General features: G+C 38.8%; 4 protein-coding genes across 4 annotated transcripts; 3 read left to right on the plus strand and 1 right to left on the minus strand.

The window, feature by feature from the left end:
• The first annotated feature begins 1,077 nt into the window (after positions 1–1,077).
• LOC103716013 (WAT1-related protein At1g21890-like) lies at positions 1,078–4,800 on the plus strand. Its single transcript, XM_008803840.4, has 7 exons — positions 1,078–1,352; positions 3,114–3,176; positions 3,271–3,387; positions 3,499–3,739; positions 3,862–4,020; positions 4,107–4,258; positions 4,359–4,800. Exons 1-7 carry the CDS (start codon positions 1,162–1,164, stop codon positions 4,555–4,557), a joined length of 1,122 nt encoding a protein of 373 aa, XP_008802062.1. The 5' UTR covers positions 1,078–1,161; the 3' UTR covers positions 4,558–4,800.
• Positions 4,801–6,121: 1,321 nt separating this feature from the next.
• On the plus strand, positions 6,122–11,616 carry LOC103716033 (transmembrane emp24 domain-containing protein p24delta4-like). Its single transcript, XM_039129672.1, has 4 exons — positions 6,122–6,467; positions 10,395–10,601; positions 10,705–10,781; positions 10,882–11,616. Exons 1-4 carry the CDS (start codon positions 6,240–6,242, stop codon positions 11,024–11,026), a joined length of 657 nt encoding a protein of 218 aa, XP_038985600.1. The 5' UTR covers positions 6,122–6,239; the 3' UTR covers positions 11,027–11,616.
• Positions 11,617–13,793: 2,177 nt separating this feature from the next.
• On the plus strand, positions 13,794–14,585 carry LOC103716012 (uncharacterized protein C6G9.01c). Its single transcript, XM_008803839.4, has one exon. The coding sequence runs from the start codon at positions 13,890–13,892 to the stop codon at positions 14,337–14,339; it is 450 nt and encodes a 149-aa protein (XP_008802061.1). The 5' UTR covers positions 13,794–13,889; the 3' UTR covers positions 14,340–14,585.
• A 4,939-nt stretch (positions 14,586–19,524) lies between these two features.
• Positions 19,525–21,236, minus strand: LOC103716011 (ethylene-responsive transcription factor ERF014-like). Its single transcript, XM_008803838.4, has one exon. The coding sequence runs from the start codon at positions 21,025–21,027 to the stop codon at positions 20,383–20,385; it is 645 nt and encodes a 214-aa protein (XP_008802060.1). The 5' UTR covers positions 21,028–21,236; the 3' UTR covers positions 19,525–20,382.
• Positions 21,237–21,656: the final 420 nt, after the last annotated feature.

The raw sequence follows: 21,656 nt of genomic DNA on the forward strand, positions 1-21,656 counted from the left end.
TATCCCATTACAATGGCTTCCTAGGATTTATTCTATCAACCTTTATAGGAAATCAAGGGCATCGGTTACATTTTATGCAAAGTGGGAGCTTGAGTTCTGCCGTAGGTCTAGCATGGTTGGTTAATTGCGCCAAATTTTAAGCTTCCTTTTTGGTAGTGCATGACTCACATATATAAATTTTGTTGCAAAATATCCAAAACTTCATCTTATAACAAAAAGATTGGTTGTGATATATTTGCACAACTCTACTAACTTTGATTCAATTATTCTGAGATAAAGTAAAGCTGGCCATTAATTACTTAGCTGTTATAACAGGAAAAAAGATGTGCATGAGAAAACCAGTACTTATACATTATATATTATGCAATAGATTAACACCTCCTTATATTTTTAAATATATTGAAAAGTTGATTATTCTCTATGAGGTGAAAAGAAAACAATTTCTAGCCGTTAATGCTTGTCATATATGCATGCATGTTATATAAACGTGTAACATAACGGGGGCCAAGTCATTGTCTTTAACCATGCATGTAACATGTATAATTACGACGGTTAATTTGCCAACACCTATTTCACCAACCAAACATTATGGTGTTGTCACAATGATGGTAATTTGTAAAAATTCCATGTCCTTGGATAAGTCTCAACCAGTTGCGTTGGAATGCTGTCCTAAGATGAACGCACCGAGTTAGACTGCTCGCCACCACCGCAGCCTGCACCTCATCAGCATGCACTAAACCCTGTTTCCATTAGATGAATCTTTAAGTACTCACTCACGAATAATGTTATTTTTTGAAAGGAATGGACTCTAGTTGGACACCCCTCTTTAATCCTCCTAGAGCCAGCTTTCCTTTGAGTACATGACTTGTGGGCCTCGGAGCCTCACCTCACCTCACGCCACCTCGCCTCACCCTCGAGTGTCCTTGAAATGGGCTTCTTTCCGGTTGTTTATGGAGAATAATGGAATCTAGTGGTGACCTCCACCCCCTTAAAGACTACTACAGTTCTTAGTGGTCAATGGGTTGGTGCTTTCTTTTTAGCTATATAAGGAGGCTGTATGAAGGTTTGAGTCCTCAGAGAGAAGAAGTCTTACGAGGTTGGAGTAGTAAGGGAGAGAAGGGTATTAGGAGATAAGAGGAGGAATTAATATATATATATAGGATGGCCCTTGGTGGGGTTTGGACTAGAGCGAAGCCATACATGGCCATGGTCTTCTTGCAGTTTGGGTTTTCCGGGATGTACGTGATCTCGGTTGCGACGCTCAAGCGGGGCATGAGCCATTACGTGCTCGTGGTGTATCGGAATGCCATCGCCGCGGCTGTCATCTTACCGTTTGCGTTGTGGTTCGAGAGGTCTCTCTCTCTCTCTCTCTCTCTCTCTCTCTCTCTCTCTCTATATATATATATATATATATATATATATATATATATATATATATATATATATATATCTACATGGCCTACTTCAAATAAATGCATGCATGACATGGATTTGATGAGATAAGCAATTCCTCTTGGCCCACTAATCTGGCCTTAACGTGTCACCATACTGGGTGGTGATAAAAGTAGGTAAAATGAAAGGTGCTTGCTGGACGCCAGATAGATTGACATGTGGCGTGTTTCTACAAGTGATCAGATTTCATGACATGGTCTTGTCACATGTAGAGAGGCACTACTTGTTAGAAATATTGTATTATCGTTATTATCATTCTTAAATTTTGTTATTATCATTCGAGAAGTAATTCTTGATTAATCGTCTTATGACTCTACATGCGATCATTATCATACCGTAAGTCTCTGCTCTCTAAAATCTGCTTAGGGTTTATGACAGCTTGAAGGTCGAAAAACTTACTCCAAGCTTGCTAGTCTCAAGTAAAGATTGAAGTATTATTATGTAGAAGCTTAGCTTGAGACAAAATTTTTATTATGGCTATTCATTCGCTGGTCCGGGTTTTCTTTTTCTCCCCTTTTTTTTTCCAAATGATGAAAAGGTGACAGTTGATTCCACAATTTTTTTCATGATTGTAAAATAAAACAAACGAAAATTCAATAGATAGATCAATTAACAGCGTGATGAAAAGGTAAGTATTACAAATTTAACAAGTTAAAATTAAAAAAACCAACTATGAAGAAAGAAAAGAGGCTAAATTTTTGTGATAAAACATACTCATCTTACTCACAAATGCTCTCTACATTTCTCTCCCTCCAAATTTGCAACATGGATTTGCCAAACTGTCATCACAAACTTCTATAGACTTCACTGTAGTCTTAAATATCTCTCCCCCATCAATGTTCTCCACCACAACCTCACTATCCTAGGTCCTCTCATGAATTCAATTTTTTTTCTTTTCTTTTCTGACTTTGTTAATGGATAAACACAACCTTAACCCAAGTTCCTCTAGAATCACGTCATGGTAAGGTAAAATAAGTTGATTATACATTTTCCTAGGTTGCGGAGAAATCCATGCATACTAATTTTCTCAAAAAGATTGTTACATAAAATACAAGCTGGTCAAACTACATTAGCAGGCAAACAAATTGCTTGCTCAATTTACATTAAAGAGAAAGTCCTTTCTCGAGGTCACTAGAACAAAAGTTGGCATATTCCAAGCCAAAGCTGAACTTAAAAAAAGAACTCAACCGAATCCATCCTGGCACCTCCATGATCAGGGGCTAGCTCACAAAATAGTCCATCCATTTTTCGCCCCTAGCACGAAGAAATGTGCAGCACGGACTTTGAAGTTTTCACCCACCAAACCAAAATCAGGAGACAGGTCTAATCACGATTTATTGGATCATGGTGTGCATGTATTGCGAGTCAAGATCGGCCCTTTTATACGTGGGACCTACTTAGCATAAAACTCATCAATACTTCAACAGAAGGATTAACTCATTCTCTCCCATCATACGTGGGACCTACGTGGGCCATGATGCAGTGGTGATGGAGACAATGAACTCATTCTCTCCCGCAGAGGACCACCAACTTTTTAAGTGGATCACACTTTGTGGGCATTGCATACAAGCACTTCCCATCCTCATGCATGCCTTCTCTCACGTTTTAGTACTTAAAAACAGTTTTTTTGAGCCAATATGTCTCTTTATTCTCTTCAACAGGAAAGTGAGGCCCAAGATGACAGTGTCCAACTTCCTCAAGATAATGGCTTTGGGACTACTCGAGTATTCATCATTTCACCAACCAAAGTTTTAAATAATTAGCTTAGACTTTATAAAAATCTTCTTCTTTAACACCATGGCTTATCTTCACCTCTAGGCCTGTGCTTGACCAAAACTTGTACTACATGGGGGCCAAGAACACGAATGCAAGCTTTTCGTCCGCCCTTTACAACGTACTTCCTGCTGTGACCTTCCTTAGTGCCATTGTTCTCAGGTAAGAACTTCAATAGTTGATTTCTATCAAAGCATATTAACAAAAAGAACTCTTCGTGTAGTTATCAAACTAAAACTTATATCAATAAATCATGCTTATTTGTGCAATTAGAATGGAGAAAATAAATGTCAAGAAACGACGCAGCCAAGCGAAGATCATCGGGACTCTGGTGACGGTCGTCGGTGCATTGCTCATGATACTTTACAAAGGACCAGTGGTAGAATTCATATGGACAAAGGGACGTAGCCACCACAACAATACTGCTGGAAGCCAAGACGACAGTCACTGGCTTGCAGGCGTGTTCATGCTATTGGGGAGCTGCTTCTCTTGGTCTGCTTTCTTTATACTGCAAGTAATGCTCTTTCATCACCAGAATTAAGGCTCGATCTATGTTTTATGTTTCAACTCATACAAGAAAAAGGAAACATATATATTTAGGTGGCTAATACACCATGATGGTTCTTATTTGGTCAGTCAAATACATTGAAGTCCTACCCGGCAGAGCTTTCCTTGACCGTCTGGATATGCTTCATGGGTGCAGCGCAAAGTGGTGCAGTTGCTCTCGTGATGGAGCGGAGTGTCAAGCCATGGTTGATAGGCTTCGACATGAGACTCCTAACGGCCGCTTACTCCGTGAGATGCTTCCTAGAATGGGATCTTTTTTCTCTTTCATGTTCTTACGCTAAGGAATTTTAACAATTGAATTGATTCTAATGCAGGGAGTAATGTGCTCTGGGATAGCATACTATGTTCAAGGGAAGGTGATGAAAGAAAGGGGACCTGTCTTTGTGACTGCCTTCAACCCACTGTGCATGATAATAGTGGCTGTACTGGGCTCCATCATTTTAGCAGAGGAGATCACTTTAGGAAGGTATGAGTTCTTGTCATCTCAATCCAACTATGGCAGTAGAGAATGTGGATATATACTAACTTACTATTGGTTGTTGGTACCATCTCTCTGAAATTGATAGGTTGATTGGTGCAATCATCATAGTTATTGGTCTTTACTCTCTCATATGGGGTAAGAGCAAGGATCACTTGACCCAACCCTCCGAGACCGGCGAGGAGATGGGGGCACTCGAGCTACCGATAGCTGCGACCGATGCCATCAGATCTAAATCTGCCGACCATGCCACTGCAGTAGAGATTCCATCAGCAAGGATTCCCTAAAGCATTTAGATCCACTTCCCTTAATGCAACTAGTGGACTATATGCTGCCACTTTCTTAATTATGTGATCTAGTCTTTTGAGTTTTGAGTTGTGCTCACACTTTATGAATGATTTGAGAGGGAATTGAATCGGCGTGCAACTTGGCATCAAAATGTACAACCATGGGCCAATAATGGCCAAATATGATGTGCACAGCTAAAGCTGCTTCACGTTAATGCAATGCAACAATACTGTAGACCAATATGCATGTCGTCATCTCGATCATTCTTGTCGTTGGTTCGAAGTGATGCTCCACAGAAATGGTTCTTCCACTCGATCGCACCATGCAAATGGGAATGGTGCTGGAAATTCCAATAAGTGGCACGACAGGCTATTGTATGAGTGCTTTTATTTATTTCTAAGTGAAAGCTAGATTCATTGATGGAATCAACTATCAAGTCAAGCTAAGTCTAACCCTGCACATAAAGATGAAGGAATTAATGAACCCACGTACAAATGTGCCAAACAAGAACACGTCGCTAGAGTTAGATGCCTTCATGCGCTATGAGCAGGTGGAGAAGAATCAAAGTCAGCATGATGAGTTTAGGAGGCTGAAAAATAAGTTTATACATATAATTAAAGTATTTCGTTGGAATAGTTCATACTAGAGTACACGGCACTAGTGAAGCACATGAGATATATAACATGGACGATTGTGATAGTTTTGGGATTGTAATTCGTTTGTGATTGATATTTCAGATTTTTCTTTTCCCCTTCCATTAGCAAATACTGAAAGTTCCTTTGGACTAAATATGGAGTATTTTTTACTTCTTAGGCTCAAACTTGAGGTCACATGAGAATGCATGAAAGTACCATATATGGCAAGTCCCATGGATTTGCTTTATATTGAGGTATAAGTGGCATTATACGTGATAGGCAATAAGCATGAGAATGATAACTCACGCAAAAACCAACCAAACTCTATATTTTCTTTAATTTCTTCCTTTGCTCTAGGCTAATTATGCCCAAGTTTCCTCATTTTTCTTGCTAAGGACTTGATGATAGACATCAAATTCTGATCCAGTTATTAACCAACTTCCTCGCTCCTCTAGCTCCATTAGACTAGAAGATCTATACATGGATTGCATGCTCCCTCGTTCAACCAAGCCCTAAAAGCCAAATCAAAAAATCACTTATCAAAGCAACTAAAATGAAGCAACTAAGGATTAATGTTCTGACTATAAAATAAAACCTGTCACTTGTCTCATATGCATACATCTCATCAACAACTGCTATAGTAACCATTTTTCCATCATATAACCCTACCATCTCTTTGGAATTAAACAACACGAATCTAATTACAAAATAATTCACATAAATAAATTTAGAAAAATGATGGCAAGACAACTATAAAAAATACATATGTTTTCAGGAGGAAAAGGTTGAAGATAGTTGTTTATGCAAAAAAAAAAAAAAAAAAGACGCATGGCACTGACACCAGCATGCATCTGAGTTCACTCCAACTTACGAGGTTTGGGTTTGATGAACCCGGCCCATATGATCCCATGACTTGTGACTTCGTGAGGCGTTTTCACAGAGCGTTGCCCGGAGATAGCGTGGAGAGATCGGCGAGCTCGGAGCTCCGCATTCTCTCTGGCAACCAAATACCGGTAGAGAATTCGACGAGGAGGAGGAGAGGGAGGATGGGGACGGGAGACGGTGCCGTGATCCGGCGGGCTGCCGCGGTGCAGCTGCTGCTGCTGCTGCTGTGCTCCGCCGCGCTGCTGCCGCCGCGCGCCGCGGCGGTGTGGCTGAGCCTCCCGCCGTCGGGGACCAAGTGCGTGTCGGAGGAGATCCAGGCCAACGTCGTCGTCCTTGCCGACTACACCGTCGTTTACGAGGACGACTCACACGGCACCGCCAGCATCTCCGCAAAGGCATATATATCCATCCTTTCCGTTCCCTTTTAAGTTATCTATAATGCGAGCAGTTGCTACGACCTTAGCATCTCGTTTCAATGATCTAAAGGATTTGTTTCCTAGCTATTAATTTCTTTTTGTATAATGTCTATTATAATCGGGAGTGGGTAGTTTGTGTCGTGGATAATCATTATGAGTAAGAAGATGTGATCTTTCTTTTTGGTGTGAAATGATATGATTTTGGATCTCTTTCCTTATTTTCTTGGCTTTTCACCATGGATCCATTAATATTGTTTATGGTTATTACTTCGTGGCAATCTGTTTTTGTTTTGATTGAGTTCATAACTTGATGAGGCGACGGGTGATCGAATTGGGAAAGAATATAGTGTTTGGGTGGAGAAAATTTTGCTTTTAACTCCTCGGTTCGCATCGGTACGGCTAGAATTTTTTATTGAAAGGTGGATTTTTTATCTTTCTTGACTGCTCTTTTGTTTTATATCTATAAACATATGATCCATTAGGTTATCTCCCTTGAATGAAGATTATAATCTTAGCAGATTTGGTAGTACTGTAATAATTAGCCAGTGGAGCCCTTTAATAACTTTAGCATCATTGGCCATTCTCCTGGCGTACCAAGAAAGAATATCAATTTGCTGTGCCTTCCATGACATTAAAATTTGTCGACAAGGATAATTTTTCTATGATGATAAGGACAACTTACACGAAGTTTCTTTTCTCTTTTTTAAGTGTGACTTAATTACTTCAATATCTGTTTAGCTGCAATTCCACACCAACTATATCTTAAATCAAGTTGCTTCTGCCACCAAGTTTAAGCTCGCATTTCTTTCTTTTCCTCCAAATGCCAAGTTCGACTATATATCTTATGCTATTATAAATATTTCAGTTTATCTGATCACTATCGACCAGCCTAGTTTTTGGATAATGGGCTTAATCAACACAGTTCTGCATGTGACCCTCTACCTTAGTTGCTATTTAAATAAGTGTCAGTAATCCTTTGTCTATTTTCTTTTACTTTAATTCTTCAGTTTGTTAAGCATGCTCCCACAGTCTGTTATATAAAATTTTTCAGAACTCAACCGTACAGGATTTTCAGTTATCTTTTTTCTTGTATTATTTTTGGTGATTAAGCATTTAAGACTGGTTGTATGTGCTAATTACTTGTACTAATGCATATAAGACCGAGCACCCTTCTATAATTATTATACAATATTTTTTATCTCCTAGCAATTTTCAACTTTGTTAGCTAATCAATGACCCCAATAATGTGGTAAATTCAGTCAGCAGGAGCATAATCCAGAAAGCAAGTGTATGTGCTTCTCTATCAGTTATCTATTGAATGCTAAGTTAAACATTTTCAGTCATAAATTAAGCCGCTCTGTTTTCATTAGCTTTATTTACCATCTTATCAACTTTTTCTTCAGACTCACTACATAACAAATACAATTGTAAGTAGGTAGCAAACAAACAGGTCTATGGAAGATATTACAAATTGGGACCGGTGTGTCCATCACCATCAGTGTACAACCCATTTCATCCCAACCTAAGGCTTTTTGTGCACAATATAGTCTTGGTGCACTCAACACTCAGAAAATTGTTAAAATTGGTGACATGCAGTAGGAACTGGATTTTCTGGGATATGGTTGTCAATTGAAAACTTTGTCGCTTGTCCTGGATGATTTTTTACATATTCCCTCAACTATAATTTTAGCTTTTATTAATGTCAAACTTTCAACATATATTGATCCAAAAGAGCAATTTGATGAATAATACTCCTTGAGATAAATTGGTATGTCAACATTCTTTTGATAATAAGGTCCAGTGAGGGAAAATTGAATGAAAAATGGCCACCCTTCTGTTTAGTTTAATTGGGAGCAGGGTGATCAAAGGCAACATAGATTGGAGATCCCACCACTAGATGTCAGTAGACATCATCCTCTTAGGATGTGCCAAGACCATTTTTCATAGAGTCTATCTGCATATGCTTTCATATTTATGAACACATCTAACTCCAGTCAACTCATGAACACCCCATTTTTTTTCTTGTAATTTTTTTATACCAATTCTCTGATCACTTATCACAGAAGAATGCTCCATATGGTGATATCCCGAAATTCACAGTGATTAGACATAACATACACTTCAGCAGGATAATCACTCGAATCGGTATCATACTTTTCCATTTTGACCTGAACTTAATTAGAAGTAATTCTTATTTTGCGGCAAAATTGTCAGCAAAAGTTGACATCAAGTTATCTCTGCGCATCGATTATGATTAACTCTAATCAAGCACTGGGAACCTCTTACTTGCATGGTATATTCCGTCAATCTCTAGTTGTGTTGGCTTTCCTCAGGGAGCAATTTTTAATCTGATCACTATGTTCTTTCAGTACTAGTAGCGAGATGTGGATTTTGGTGCAAATGTTAGTATAGATGGACTGGTTATGAGAAATATTCCATAAGTTTCTGTTTGGTTAGTGTCATTCAATACAGTGAGTGGAACAAAGAACTAAGTATTACTTGCTTCCACAAGGAAGTTGCTGATTCTGTTCCCAACTTCCACCCTAATGAAAGTACTTAGGACCAACTAAGTATGTCTACAACTCTCTCATCCCGAAATCACGGTTTCCTTTGTTTCGGTGGGGCGGGGGGGGGGGGGGGGGGGGGGGGGGGGGAATGGATTTGATTTTAGAGATTTACACCATTTGACTTATTTGGAGATTCATAAGTTTTGCTACTACTAGTTTGTCATTTAATGGAAATGCTAATGTTCTGACATTGTCTTATTGGTGGCATGGAAGAAAGCAGGGTCCTTTTGTTATACACATAAACGCAAAGAATATCTGCAGTTTCTTCTGTCCAAAACAAGATTATTCTGCATGGGAACTTAGTTGTGAGGTTCATAGCATCTTGTAAGGATTAGCAGAGACTGTGATCTGGAATTTTCATTGGACTATATTGGGCAAAACCTGATTTAGACCAGAATCAACACAAACTTTGCGGGTTTCATTTCAGCGAAACTGGAAGGCATCAGTTTCAGTGGTCTCACTGGAGTTGGCATAAGGCCTTTTTATTTAATTCTGGGGTATTAACTTCAGGCTTTGCAGTCTGTGGTGAAAAATTATGAGCTTTTATGTGTTGAACTTTAATGGAAAGGTACATTTCATTTTTGAGCTCCCTTCATTTCAAGAAATCTCCAGATTAATATTTTGTTTTCTGAAAAGCCGAGAGTCAATTTTTATATGTTATTTACTTTGTAAATAAAAAATCTTATAAACATTGAAATCTAGGTTTTTCCTTCTCTTTACATCTCCCAAAATCAAGGAACAGATTATTCTGACAATTAAGAAAGATTAGCTTTCAACTTTATTTCTGACTTCTAAAACTAATCTAGAGTCAAATATTTTGTAAATTCTAAAAAAATACACAAATATGATATATAAATAATTTGGATGTACTTCGTGATATTAATATTTTTTTATTATGACTCATAATGATTGTTATTCTTGTCAAGTCTGTTCTTGTTTTTATAATTCGGAATGAGGAAAGCATGTTAGATTATAGACTAAATGCTAGGTTTCTGCAAGCATTATGTATCACTAAGTCATTTCACATGATACACCATTGTTTTTGATTATCACCAATCAATATATCGTGCTATAACATGATAATATACTCCAAAATGTTAATTATATTCTTTTTATATTTTCGTATTTTAAAATCTCTATTTAGTTTAAATTGAGAATGATATAATTTAGTATTTCTTTTTTAAAATAAAATAATTCCTAGTTGGATAACCAGTGCAGTTGAATGATGAGCTGTAGTTCAGATAATCTAGTTCTTTATGTGTTTCTTTTTTTTTTTTTTTTGCTGTCAGTCTAGTCCTATTTATTCAGTTGATTGAGCTGTGCCCATTTTCAGGTGACATCACCATATGGTGACGTACTTCATCACAAAGAAAGTGCTACAATAGGCCAGTTTGCATTCACTACTTCTGAATCTGGAAATTACTTGGCATGTTTCTGGCTGGATTCTAACAAAGGTGTTGGGGCGAGTGTTAGCATCAATTGGAAGGCTGGGATTGCAGCAAAGGACTGGGAATCTGTTGCAAGAAAGGAAAAAATTGAGGTGAGCACTTGAATTATAAACTCTTCCATATAACCCAAAGTTAAACGTCTCATCTCATGTATGTGTACTTTATTATAACAATATGCAATCTTGGTTATTTCAGGGTGTCGAGCTCGAGCTGAGGAAATTGGAAGGGGCTGTGGAGGCAATCCATGATAACTTGCTGTACCTCAAGAGCAGGTAAAATATCATGGTTTGAGCCCAAATGCTCTATGCAGCTATAAATGCATGCTTAGGCTGTGTACAATTCTAAGCATCCATTTTGGGTTTGTGGAAGCAGGGAATCAGAAATGAGAGACGTCAGTGAGAAGACAAATGCTAGAGTTGCATGGTTCGGTATAATGTCCCTCGGTGTTTGCATAGTAGCTTCTGCTCTGCAGCTGTGGCACCTGACAAGTTTCTTTCAGAAGAAAAAGCTGATATAAGATTAACAGCTTAGGCAAGTTCTGACTAGGATTTTCCCCCTAGAAGTTTAAAATTTGCGAGACCTATCGTTGTTCGATGATGTTTTTCTTTTGCATGCAGATAGTCCCGTTTTCCTATTTCTTCCATTGATCATGAGATGCAACTCGAAGATGCACATGGAAGCAGGCAACGCATGCATGGATATCTACTACAGCATTGAGGCTGGAGCTTAACCTCTTTTTCTTCTTCTTCTTCTTCTTCTTCTTCTTCTTCTTCTTCTTCTTTCAGAGGGGAGCTTAACCACATTTGTTTGCCACCTTTTCTTCTTTCTGAAAATTTCTTTTCCAGTTCTTTGGTTCTGAATAAATTTTCGTATTTGAGTCCCTATATGTCTTACAGAGACTCGGCAAAGTAGTGTGACACTGGAGCTGAAGCAAATTGGGGACTTCTCTGTTGTCCAGTTTATTGACAAAAATGACAAGCCAAATACAGAGAAGGATTTAACAAATAAAAAGGAATAGTGGAGCAGAAGAACTTTCATTTTGGATGTCGTGTATAATATTTCTTTATGGATGAGAAATGAGAACATAACTTCCTGTTTGTTAGTTGATGCGATCAATGCATAAGCCATCAAACAAACCTTCTCTGCTTGAAATCATTAGGTCACATCTTGCCCGTACGTGCATGTGCACGTGTGTTCATGTGAGGCGCAGACTCTCGCACGCTCTGCTCTCTATAAATCCGAGAAAGCTAAATGGAACCGAAATAATTCCTCTCCGAATTGCTTCTGCTCTAGTCGTACCGTTAGTTAATCTTTATTACATGTAGGCTTCATCATGGATTGTGTGGTTGTTTCTACAGTCGTCATCAAACCGATAATTAGAGTAATAAGAAGCATCATAAATTTTATTCTATGCATTATATGTTGCATGGAGGATGGTAATAAACTGAAGTCCTTTTTTTTCCATGAAAGATTGTAAAGTCTGCAGTTTAGATTAAAAAATAGGGGGAAATGAGAGAAAAGGGACTTACTGTGGACCATGATGCCTTTGATAACAGTGAAAGACTTGGTAATGCACCTTGGCCATTTTATTTTTTGAAAAAAAAATATTATTCAAATAAAGAAATGAGCAACCACTCTGCATCAGGAGTTTTTTGTTTATCTATTTATGCTTCAAAATCATCTGCATGTATTGCATGCAAAACTATAAAGAGTGTGTCGTCCATTTTTGTATAAGTAAAGAAGCATGCCATTTTGTTCTTACAATGAGTACAATTTTCCATATGCATATTGTCATTAATCTACCTATTTTCATTTCAAAGTCTATAAGAAATGTGACAGCGATATAATATATTGATTCTATGGGGGCCAAAATTATATTTACATTATTTATATAACAAATATGCACCATAAATTGGTGCATGTTGCTATAATACGCATAATACATATGTGATATGAAGAAAGTACTTTACCACCGCTAAAATTCAACAATTCAAGCTGCAAAATAAAAATTTAAACTATCAGATGTGGTATACAAATCTGAGATTGCCCATAAATCAGAAAAAGAGAAAGAAATATAGGTTTTGTAAATTACAACTTATATATCGAACCACTCTAGCACCCATAAATTGTATTGTACCATAAGAACCATAAATGAAGGATTTTTAATACATAGATATTTTACAACTTAAATGATAATATTTATAATGATGGTGAAATGCTCTCTGTTTCTCTTTAGTTATGGAATTATTGCATCTTATGAATATATAATATACAAAGTATAAAAATATTAAATATTATCTTTTGGTATTTAAAAAGTTAAGATTCCCGAGCAATCTAATGAGTTATGACTCGTGATCATGGTTATAAGTTCAGTTCTATTCGATTAAAAAATAATAAAAAATTAAAGTTTGAAAAAAAAATGTATACAAGAGAATTAGAAAATAATAATAAAATTAAAATATATGCTTTTAGGATACTTTAAGTTTATTTACTCCAAGTAATCATGAGAGAGAGACATATAGTACCGACAGTTCGGAATATTTGGGACTCTCATTTCCTCACGCAGCATCTTGTTTGGTGTTCTTCACCTGAGAGCCCCTACCTCCGAGTTTCCTTAAGGTTAACTTTGACGGATTGGTGTAGAATGGTGGATGCAGAGGGGGCGCTGGGTTTGTCATTAGGAACCCGAGCTCTCGTGCACTAGCGGCTGGTGGCTGTCAGCTAGCAGAGACCTCGGTTCCTAGCGCCGAGCTGAGGGCTGCATGGGAGGGCCTTCGATATGGGCAGTGAGTATTACAGGCCTGCTCTATTATTATGGAGGACGACTCGGCCACTATTATAGGGTGGATCCAGGAGGATCCGAAAGTGTCGGGGTGGGATCATCCCTTACTTCGAGATATTTGGGCTATGGGTCGAGATGGGGACGCACTCATAGCTAGACATGTTTACAGGGAGACTAATGGGGTTGTTGATTGGGTGACCTCTTATATGGCCAGTAATTCAGGCGCAATATGTGGATGCATGGGGGAGAGTTGCCTACGACTCTCTGTGATATAATGTTTTCTGATTTTATTGGGCGTCTCCATACTCATATACTGTGAGACGCCCGCCTAAGAAAAAAAAAAAAGTACCATTAATTTGTAACGCAATGGATTTCATAAAAATAATTTATTTTTTTAATAATTCATAGAATATTGTAAGTATGTACAAGAGTACCGACTACCCTAGCCTATACAAAAGGTTCCCACCCTTGACACGTGTATAAAGCCCTTATTAGCTATTAGCCTATCAAACTCAAAAAAGCCTCCGCACTCTCCATCCGGTCGCGGCGGCGGCTGCGTCCCTTCGTCTTGTTCCTTCTTCTCGACTCCACGAGTCCGATGGCTTCGACGCCAACAAATAAGAAGAAGAATAAGAAGCCGGCTCCTTCCGAGCAGAATAAATCGGAGGAGAAGGAGTTCATGGCCATGGCTATGGCGGAGGAGGAAGAGAAGCAGAAGAAGAAAAAGCCCGGCAACGAGATCGACGAGATCTTCCAAGGAAAGAAGGCCAAGAAGCCAAAAAAACCCGAAGAATCGAAGGAAGGGAAGCATTCGGAGGCTTCCGAACTGAAGAAGAAGGCGAAGAAGAGAACAGGGGAGGAGGGCAATAATAATAAAAAGAAGAAGAAGAGGGGGACGACCGTGGTGGAGGAGGGTCCCGGGGCCAAGGCGAAACGAAGGAGGACAGGGGAAGGACTCTCCATCTACACCGAGGAAGAGCTGGGCATCGGGAATCTCGATGCCGGGGGTACGCCTCTCTGCCCTTTCGACTGTTCTTGCTGCTTCTGATCGTTTCTGGAAGTCAACGAAGGAATCCGGTATCGTGAGTTTTCGATTTGGTGCTGAGGATTTTGTTGTTTTTGTCTTCTTTCATGGTTATGTAGCTAATTTTCTAGGGTAATTCGCTGAATTGTACTAATTTGGGGTTCTAATCTTACAAGAATTTAGTTATTTTACTTGCATCCACTGTATCAGTTGAGTTGATATTGAAATATAAGAAATATTCAAATGAAAGGTGATAAATTTTTGAGTAAATAAGTATTCTTTTAGTATGTAAACTGTCAGTTTCTGTTGTTTTAGTTTTATGCTGAGATTTTTTCTTCCATATCATCGTTTTTCTTTCTTTCTTTCTTCTTCTTCTTCTGTGTAGGGAATTTTGGGCAGTTGGGTATTCTTGTACTTAGGTCGCAGTACGAATAATTTTATGGTTTACGTGTTTCCCCTGTATTAACTGACTGTGTGTTAAAAACTAGAAATTGGTTCAAAAAAAAGCTGGAGAAGATGATGAGTTCTGAGGAAAGTGTCGACTTTTTTGGTGGAAAAACGATTCTTTTTAGTTACATTTTTCTGAGTTTGATATGATGAGCAATAGAGTAGACATGAACATGCCATTGCATATCGGATAGCTCAAAGGATCTATAATGGAAACCCAAATAGCTTTATCCTTGTGTTATAAAGACTGGAATTGAGAACAAATTTGTATATCTTCTGCATCTGAATACATGAGGTCTACAACATCTAAGAAAGGATTTGTTTACCAGGTAGAGATCTTTTTTGCTTGCAAGCTTTCATAGCTACTACTTATCAAAAAGGAGATAGGTTAGGTTTGAGAGATTTCTTTTTTTATCTCAGATATTGTCCCTTGACCTTGGTGACAGAGACTACCACATATGAGATTAGGTCCTCTATACATTACATTGCCCAATTTGAATCATTGATCATCAAGGCAGGTAACGTAATTGGTGTCATTGTAAGCTTAAAAATGAATAGAGGCCTGGCTAATGAATAATCCATAATCCACACTTCAACAGTGTCTTTCAAATGTCACAAAATTCTCTTGAAGGCAATGAGATGAGATGTTCATAGTGCACGTGTATATTGACACTTCTAATCAACAAGATTAACCAAGTCAAGTGTAATAAGAGCTACTTAGTGAAGTGCACCAATAATAGTTTGGAACTTAGTTGCCTCCGTTAGAAGATTCCATCCAATAGAGAGAACTTGAATCCCAAAACAACCTGAGAGGAAGTCCAGCTTGTAGCTGCCCATGTTACATGATAAAGGGAATATTTAGCTTGATTCATAATAAGGCCTCCCGATGTCATGTTGCATGCATCCCTTGGGAATAGCTTAAGCTTCCTAGATTGTTCATTCCAGGTTTTCATAAGGTTATGTTTTTGGTTTTGTCACTCCTAATCCATATAGTGAGGTAAAATAAGAATGGTAGATCTTGTCTTTTTGATGAACATAATGAACCTGTTATGCTATATTTGAAGTCTAGGATATTGAAAGGCTCTCAGAATGAAGCTCGTGAAGCCTGTTTGAGGCTATAGATCACTTTATGCTAGCAATGTGCACATGAAGGATATAAAGGATCAGCATGATCTGGGGCATGAATTCAAAAACCACCAAAATGAGACAATACTGTCAGTAGCGCGCTGTTTCAATGCGTAACCGACACTAGTACGAGCATTAGGATGTTGAGACCATGCAAACTGATGCTTACAGATTGTACCATATCAACCATGCTAGTGCTTACCAACCATATCGTATTGGTGGATTTTCATTTTATTTTTATTTTTTGGTTTTGGGATGTACCTTTGGTGTTGGTAGTTGGCACCAAATTGATATTGTATTGTGTCGTTAAAAAAAGAGTATGGGATTTGGCACTAGTATTTAAAGCCTTGATCCGGGGCTGTGATATATAAATCTCTTTTTTTTGTTGCACAATCATATGTTTTTGGAATCTAATTGCATGGTTCGCTTGTTTGGATATTGCAAGTTGAGAACAATGTAAATAGTTTGTTGACCGACTACTAGGCTAAAGGTCTCAACAAAGTCAGTCTGAATTTTGCTCAACCTTATATACCCATTTGCACTTAACAATGTTGCCATGTAATAGTGGAGGAAAGATCATGTATTATTTTTAAGAAAAGCATTAAATAAAAAACCCAAAATAAAAAAAGAAGAAGAACATTAGATTCTTCTGCCGTAGCTAGATGCCAATGGGATGCTGTCATTAGAATTTTGCTCAACCTTACACACCCATTTGCACTTAATGGTACTGCTATGTAATGGTGGAGGAAATAGCGATCGCATATAGTTTTTAACAAGAGCATTAGATAACTACCAAAAAAAGAACATTAAATTCTTCTACCATAGCTAGATGCCATTGGGACTTTAGAAGAAACTATGCATGATGTTCGTTCAGAAGGAAGCTTTATGTGACTGATATTTAAGAAACTCACTAGCATCAGATGTAAGTAGCATAAAGAACCTTGGGCTTGCAAGTACCATCTTTGATTCTTGTTACAATGTGATGGTAAGTCAGGGTAGGGGGTCAATGGGATTTGGTGTGAGGGATGCAGGCTCAACTAGAACAGTTGAAACAAATGCATCATAAGAGAAGGCCAAAGTTGGTTAATTTTCTAATTAGGAAGAGCACATGATTGTTGGGTATTTGGTGAACTAAGTGCTAGTTGTGGGGTATAGAAAAGTTACATAGCTAAGAAGTAAAATTTGGTGTAATAGATGAATGTAACAGATGAATAATTGTGATCTAACTTTGAGAAGGGATGTGATTCAAAAAAACATGACAATGGATGAAACGCTTCATTTGATGGTTCCTTCTTTAATGTGCTTCTGCACAAAGAAAATACGCGATGTGGTCTTTGGAGCAAATCACCCAAGTACAGCTAACAAGCATCCAATAGCACAAAGATGATGAAAGTCACGATGATTATGAAATAAAACTAGAACATGAGAGAGGTTACTGGTGTGAATGTCTAAAATGACATTTGTGGGTCATTCATTGTGTTCCAACAAACTTGTTCCATGTTCCTCAAAAGTTTGTGGTGGATAAGAGGATAAAGACAGGATAGATGGAGATAATGATGGGGGGAGGGGTGACCAAATAGCGGAGTGAAAAGGATAATGGTTTATTGAAGGAAGACTTTTTGATTCTTTTCCACCATAATTCATCAAATATATAAAAACTATACCACCATGATTCACAAAGGAAGATAATCTTGACATGTTTATATAATCACATATGACAATGGTAAAAGCTTTAAAAGATTAGAGCTCATGCCTAGCGACTGGTTACTTGTCATGAGAATTGGGTTTTCCAACATCCTCCTTTAATCCAGTTTTCTTTTGGAATATATCTTGAGCAACTGATGTAGCTTGATAAAGAGCAAAGATTTTTTGATTTCAAAGGTTTTGTGACTGCATCTATAAACTTCTCCTTGCCTTGACTAGCATCTCCATCTCCTTGTTCTTCATAAGCTCTTGGACGAAGCGGTAGCAAATATACACGCATAGTCCATGGAAAACTTTTTTTTTTTGTGTGATGGAAATTGCCAAGTTGATATCCATTATTACAAGAAATCTCTCTTTGTTTATGCTAGGCTTAGTCAAGTTTTTAAAGCAATCTTCTAAGCCATATTGTTTTAGATTTTTTTCCCCTATTCTCATGACTTCTCCCACAGTATAAGCTTGTAATTTACTTGCCTGTTTGCATGTGCTAAACAATAGTAACATAACAGTCATAGATACTAAAACATACTATAAGAAAAGAATGGGGGATGGTGGAGTTTCTGAACAATGTTGGATATTTGCAGAGGCAATGTCCATGTGTGGAGCCCCTCACAGGCATCAAATCCTCATTCCCACTTATCCTAGTACACAGTTTGTGTATATCCTACTATATTGCATATCTTGGACAAACTCTTTTAAGTTTTTCTTCAATTATGCTATCCTAGCTGACATCATAGAAACCACAATGCAATGAGATTCCCCCACACGGATCTTGGAGGTGCCTATCAGGAATGAGCCTGTAAAGATTTCATACAGATCCAGACATCTAAGAAAAATGACCAGCGGAGCATGAGACATCCCATGAGTGGATATTAAGGGGATCATTTCAACCAGGATCTGGTCTCCCATCCTTGGAAAGGCCATACCTTCATGCAAACGGGGCTAGTCTTATCATCTGGGGGTATGCAACTCATGGCCATCCCTCGGTAGATCTTTTTTTGATGATAAAAGAGAATACTAGATATTACTAAATGAGCCCGGTAATGGTACCAACAGGTGATGGACGGTGGAGGTGTCGGAAGCTAAACTTTAACGTGAGCCGTAATTGGTTGGGAATGTTGTTGAATAGTGAAGGTTGTACGAGGGCAATTATTGAGGATCAAGATCGATCTCCAAGTTATGTTAAGATGCTTACCATGCTCTTCAAGGACTAGAAGTCTGCTTGAGATCATTACACCATTCTGAAATTAGAGTGGCATCACAACTAAAGCTGACTTCTACTGTTAAGAATCATATAATGTCAGATGTAAGATTGCAAACCTATGCACAAATGTATATAATGGTTAACAATAACAAAGCATCCTGATTACTTTACAAAATCATGTAACATGAGAATAGATAAAAACAGAGGGTGGATGGAAACTACATCTCTTGTATCATTACAAATGATTGTGTCAACTCAAATAATTAGCACCCTCATCATCATAAGGAATATCAGTATTCGCTTTAATCTTTTCTCTAAAATTGCTGAGCTATAGTTGTTACAATATTGTAAAAATTGCATCTTGACCACCAAGACGTTTATTAAGTTGACCGATAGCGTTGCTTGCCATTGGCCCGTGTGCAATTGAAAGGTAAGGTTGTAGAAGGTGATCGGATTCCAGTTGTTTGTATGATGCAAGCGCACACAAGTTTGCTGCGAGAAAGCTAGCCGAGAAAGGGTTCATTCCTGGCTACGCGTCTCAGATGTACATTTTCCAGTCCCATCATGCTAGCTAGCATGGCCAAATAAGAGGATGGGAGGGCTACTTTGAGTGATACATTTGATGGGATTTAGAGGATTTGATACAAAGAGATCATGTCGCAAGTTTTTTTGTGAGTATTTGGCCTCCAAATGCTCTTCTAATTAAAAGAAACAAAATCCAACTGCAAAGAATTGAGTCCAGAAGGCTTTCCCATTAAACACAGCACATACAAACATATGTACGTGCGAAAATACATATAGACATGCATATATGTACATATCACGATGGATTTTCATGCACCGAGCAGTGAGCTCTCTTTTTTTTTTCTCGCAGAAATGAAATAATAGAAATCCTAAAAGGTAACCGCGTAGAAGATAGAAAATTTATTCGTTTTGGCCGATTTTGGCTCTCTTCTACAGTTGCCACAATAATGCATTGACATAAAGCAGTGTTACAGATATAAAGTTTCGATGAAATAAGGACACATTTGGACGCTTTGAATCATGGGAATATATTCCAAAGCAGATGGAGCTAAAGAACTGTGCCACCAACAGTCTCAACTGTGCTCGTTGAAGAGAATACACAGATCCGGCCCTTTTCTCATCCAGACCCCCCTCTATTATGTCAATCCAACGGCCATTGCCAAAGGACATCTGGATTTATTATTGGTGTTCATGGCTTCCCTCACAAGTATATAACTTTCTAGGAAAAGGAATTCCTGATCACTTGCTTCTTTTCCAAGCAATGATCGGAATCCATTCATTCACAGGAGATAATGAAGTAATCCCATAATGAACAACTAGTCTGCAAAATATAGAAACCTACGTTTGTGTGCAATTGTAGAAACTCCGAGGAACAACCTGAATCTTAAAACCATGTAGCTCCATGGGATCTTCAACTATCTGAAATAAAATTAAATCAAATAGATGAAGGCCAATGCGGTCACTCAACTGTCAGTATCACCTCTCTTTATTTCATCTAAATCTAGAAGAGGTGAAAAGGAACATCTAATTCGTGAATGGATTAGAAGCTATGCAGTATCTCATTCTCTAGCAGAAGCTCCAAAGTTCGAAGTCTCCCTCCTCATCCAACTCCTCCCAAGAAGAGATCAATGGGCTGATCATTTGATCCATGAGCTTCGGTGACTGGAACGCTCCGAAGTCGATCCACGATTTGTCTTCGATGGTGCTCGCCATGCAGCTGTTCGAGCTCGTCGTCGTCGCGGACGGAGAGTAGTCTTCGGATGGCGAGGATGGTGATGAAGGCGATGGGGTGGTCGCAGGGCCGAGCGTGGAGGTTGTCGGGGTGACGGCGTTCGCGGCGGCAGCAGCGACTCTCTGAATGGACTTCGGGGACATGACAGTGTTGGGAGCAGGGTGGTAGGGGAGGGAGGTGGGGAAGTTGAGGGCGGCCGACGAGCCCTTGAGGCAAAGGAGGGCGGCGTCGTAGGCCCTCGCAGCGGCTTCAGGGGTGGAATAGGAGCCCAGCCAGATCCTGGTCTTCTGATGGGGTGCTCTTATCTCTGAGACCCAGGAACCCCAGCTCCTCATCCTCACTCCCTTGTACTGCCTCTTCCTAATACCTTCATCCTTTGGTCGGAGCTTGGTGGTGGTGGTGTGGTTAGGGGGTGGGATGGAAGAGTTGGAAGTATCAAGGACCCTGCTGCTGCTGCTGCTGCTGCTACGCTTCACCATGGATGGTTGATGGTGATAGTGCGTACTGCTGGATTCCTCTATTGTACCTAATCTTCCTCACCAGCCCTTTCTGAATTCCTAGTGGGAGGAAGGAATGAGGTGGGTGGCTTATTTATAGAGACGAGACATGGTAGATGCCCTCTTTGTTCTAAGCAACCTACCACCAAAAAAAGTGTGAAGGTAGAAGTAATGGCCATGTATGAACAAGGCAGCTGGTCATTATGTAGCCCATAGTTAATATAAATAACTCTTTTTTTAACCTAGTTTCTACTTAATTAATGCTCTTCAACTATGGACCCTCTCTTATTTCCAGTACAGTATTACTATGTCCACTTCTGAGAAAGCAGCTGGTTACGTGTGCTCAGGTATAAAGTAGCATCATGTTGCTAGCGACATTTGCACATACCGTGATTCAGATATGTGACATATGTCGAGTGCAATCAAACTTTGGACTAAGTGGCATCACGATGTTGAACTCCAATCATACCTGGCTCCCCAGGCATGTTCTAGAGACAGATGACTATAGTGCACAATAAGTGTTTGCAGGATGCCACCCTAGCCTGTGGGTCTTACACCATTTGTTGTCATATATTATTACTCCATTATTGAATCTAGTTAATTATAGAGAT

Source organism: Phoenix dactylifera, chromosome 8, assembly GCF_009389715.1.
Source record: "Phoenix dactylifera cultivar Barhee BC4 chromosome 8, palm_55x_up_171113_PBpolish2nd_filt_p, whole genome shotgun sequence".
In the NCBI taxonomy this organism is placed as follows: Eukaryota; Viridiplantae; Streptophyta; class Magnoliopsida; order Arecales; family Arecaceae; genus Phoenix; species Phoenix dactylifera.

What these genes read in the sequence shown, in the direction of transcription:
- LOC103716013 (XM_008803840.4), top strand. Translation starts at nt 1,162, where the DNA reads ATGGCCCTTGGTGGGGTTTGGACTAGAGCGAAGCCATACATGGCCATG. An exon ending in CTTAGTGCCATTGTTCTCAG is followed by an intron (nt 3,388 to 3,498) that starts GTAAGAACTTCA and finishes TTGTGCAATTAG; the next exon opens with AATGGAGAAAATAAATGTCA. An exon ending in GAGGAGATCACTTTAGGAAG is followed by an intron (nt 4,259 to 4,358) that starts GTATGAGTTCTT and finishes TGAAATTGATAG; the next exon opens with GTTGATTGGTGCAATCATCA.
- LOC103716033 (XM_039129672.1), top strand. Translation starts at nt 6,240, where the DNA reads ATGGGGACGGGAGACGGTGCCGTGATCCGGCGGGCTGCCGCGGTGCAG. An exon ending in ACGGCACCGCCAGCATCTCC is followed by an intron (nt 6,468 to 10,394) that starts GCAAAGGCATAT and finishes GCCCATTTTCAG; the next exon opens with GTGACATCACCATATGGTGA. An exon ending in TTGCTGTACCTCAAGAGCAG is followed by an intron (nt 10,782 to 10,881) that starts GTAAAATATCAT and finishes TTGTGGAAGCAG; the next exon opens with GGAATCAGAAATGAGAGACG.
- LOC103716012 (XM_008803839.4), top strand. Translation starts at nt 13,890, where the DNA reads ATGGCTTCGACGCCAACAAATAAGAAGAAGAATAAGAAGCCGGCTCCT.
- LOC103716011 (XM_008803838.4), bottom strand. Translation starts at nt 21,027, where the DNA reads ATGGTGAAGCGTAGCAGCAGCAGCAGCAGCAGCAGGGTCCTTGATACT.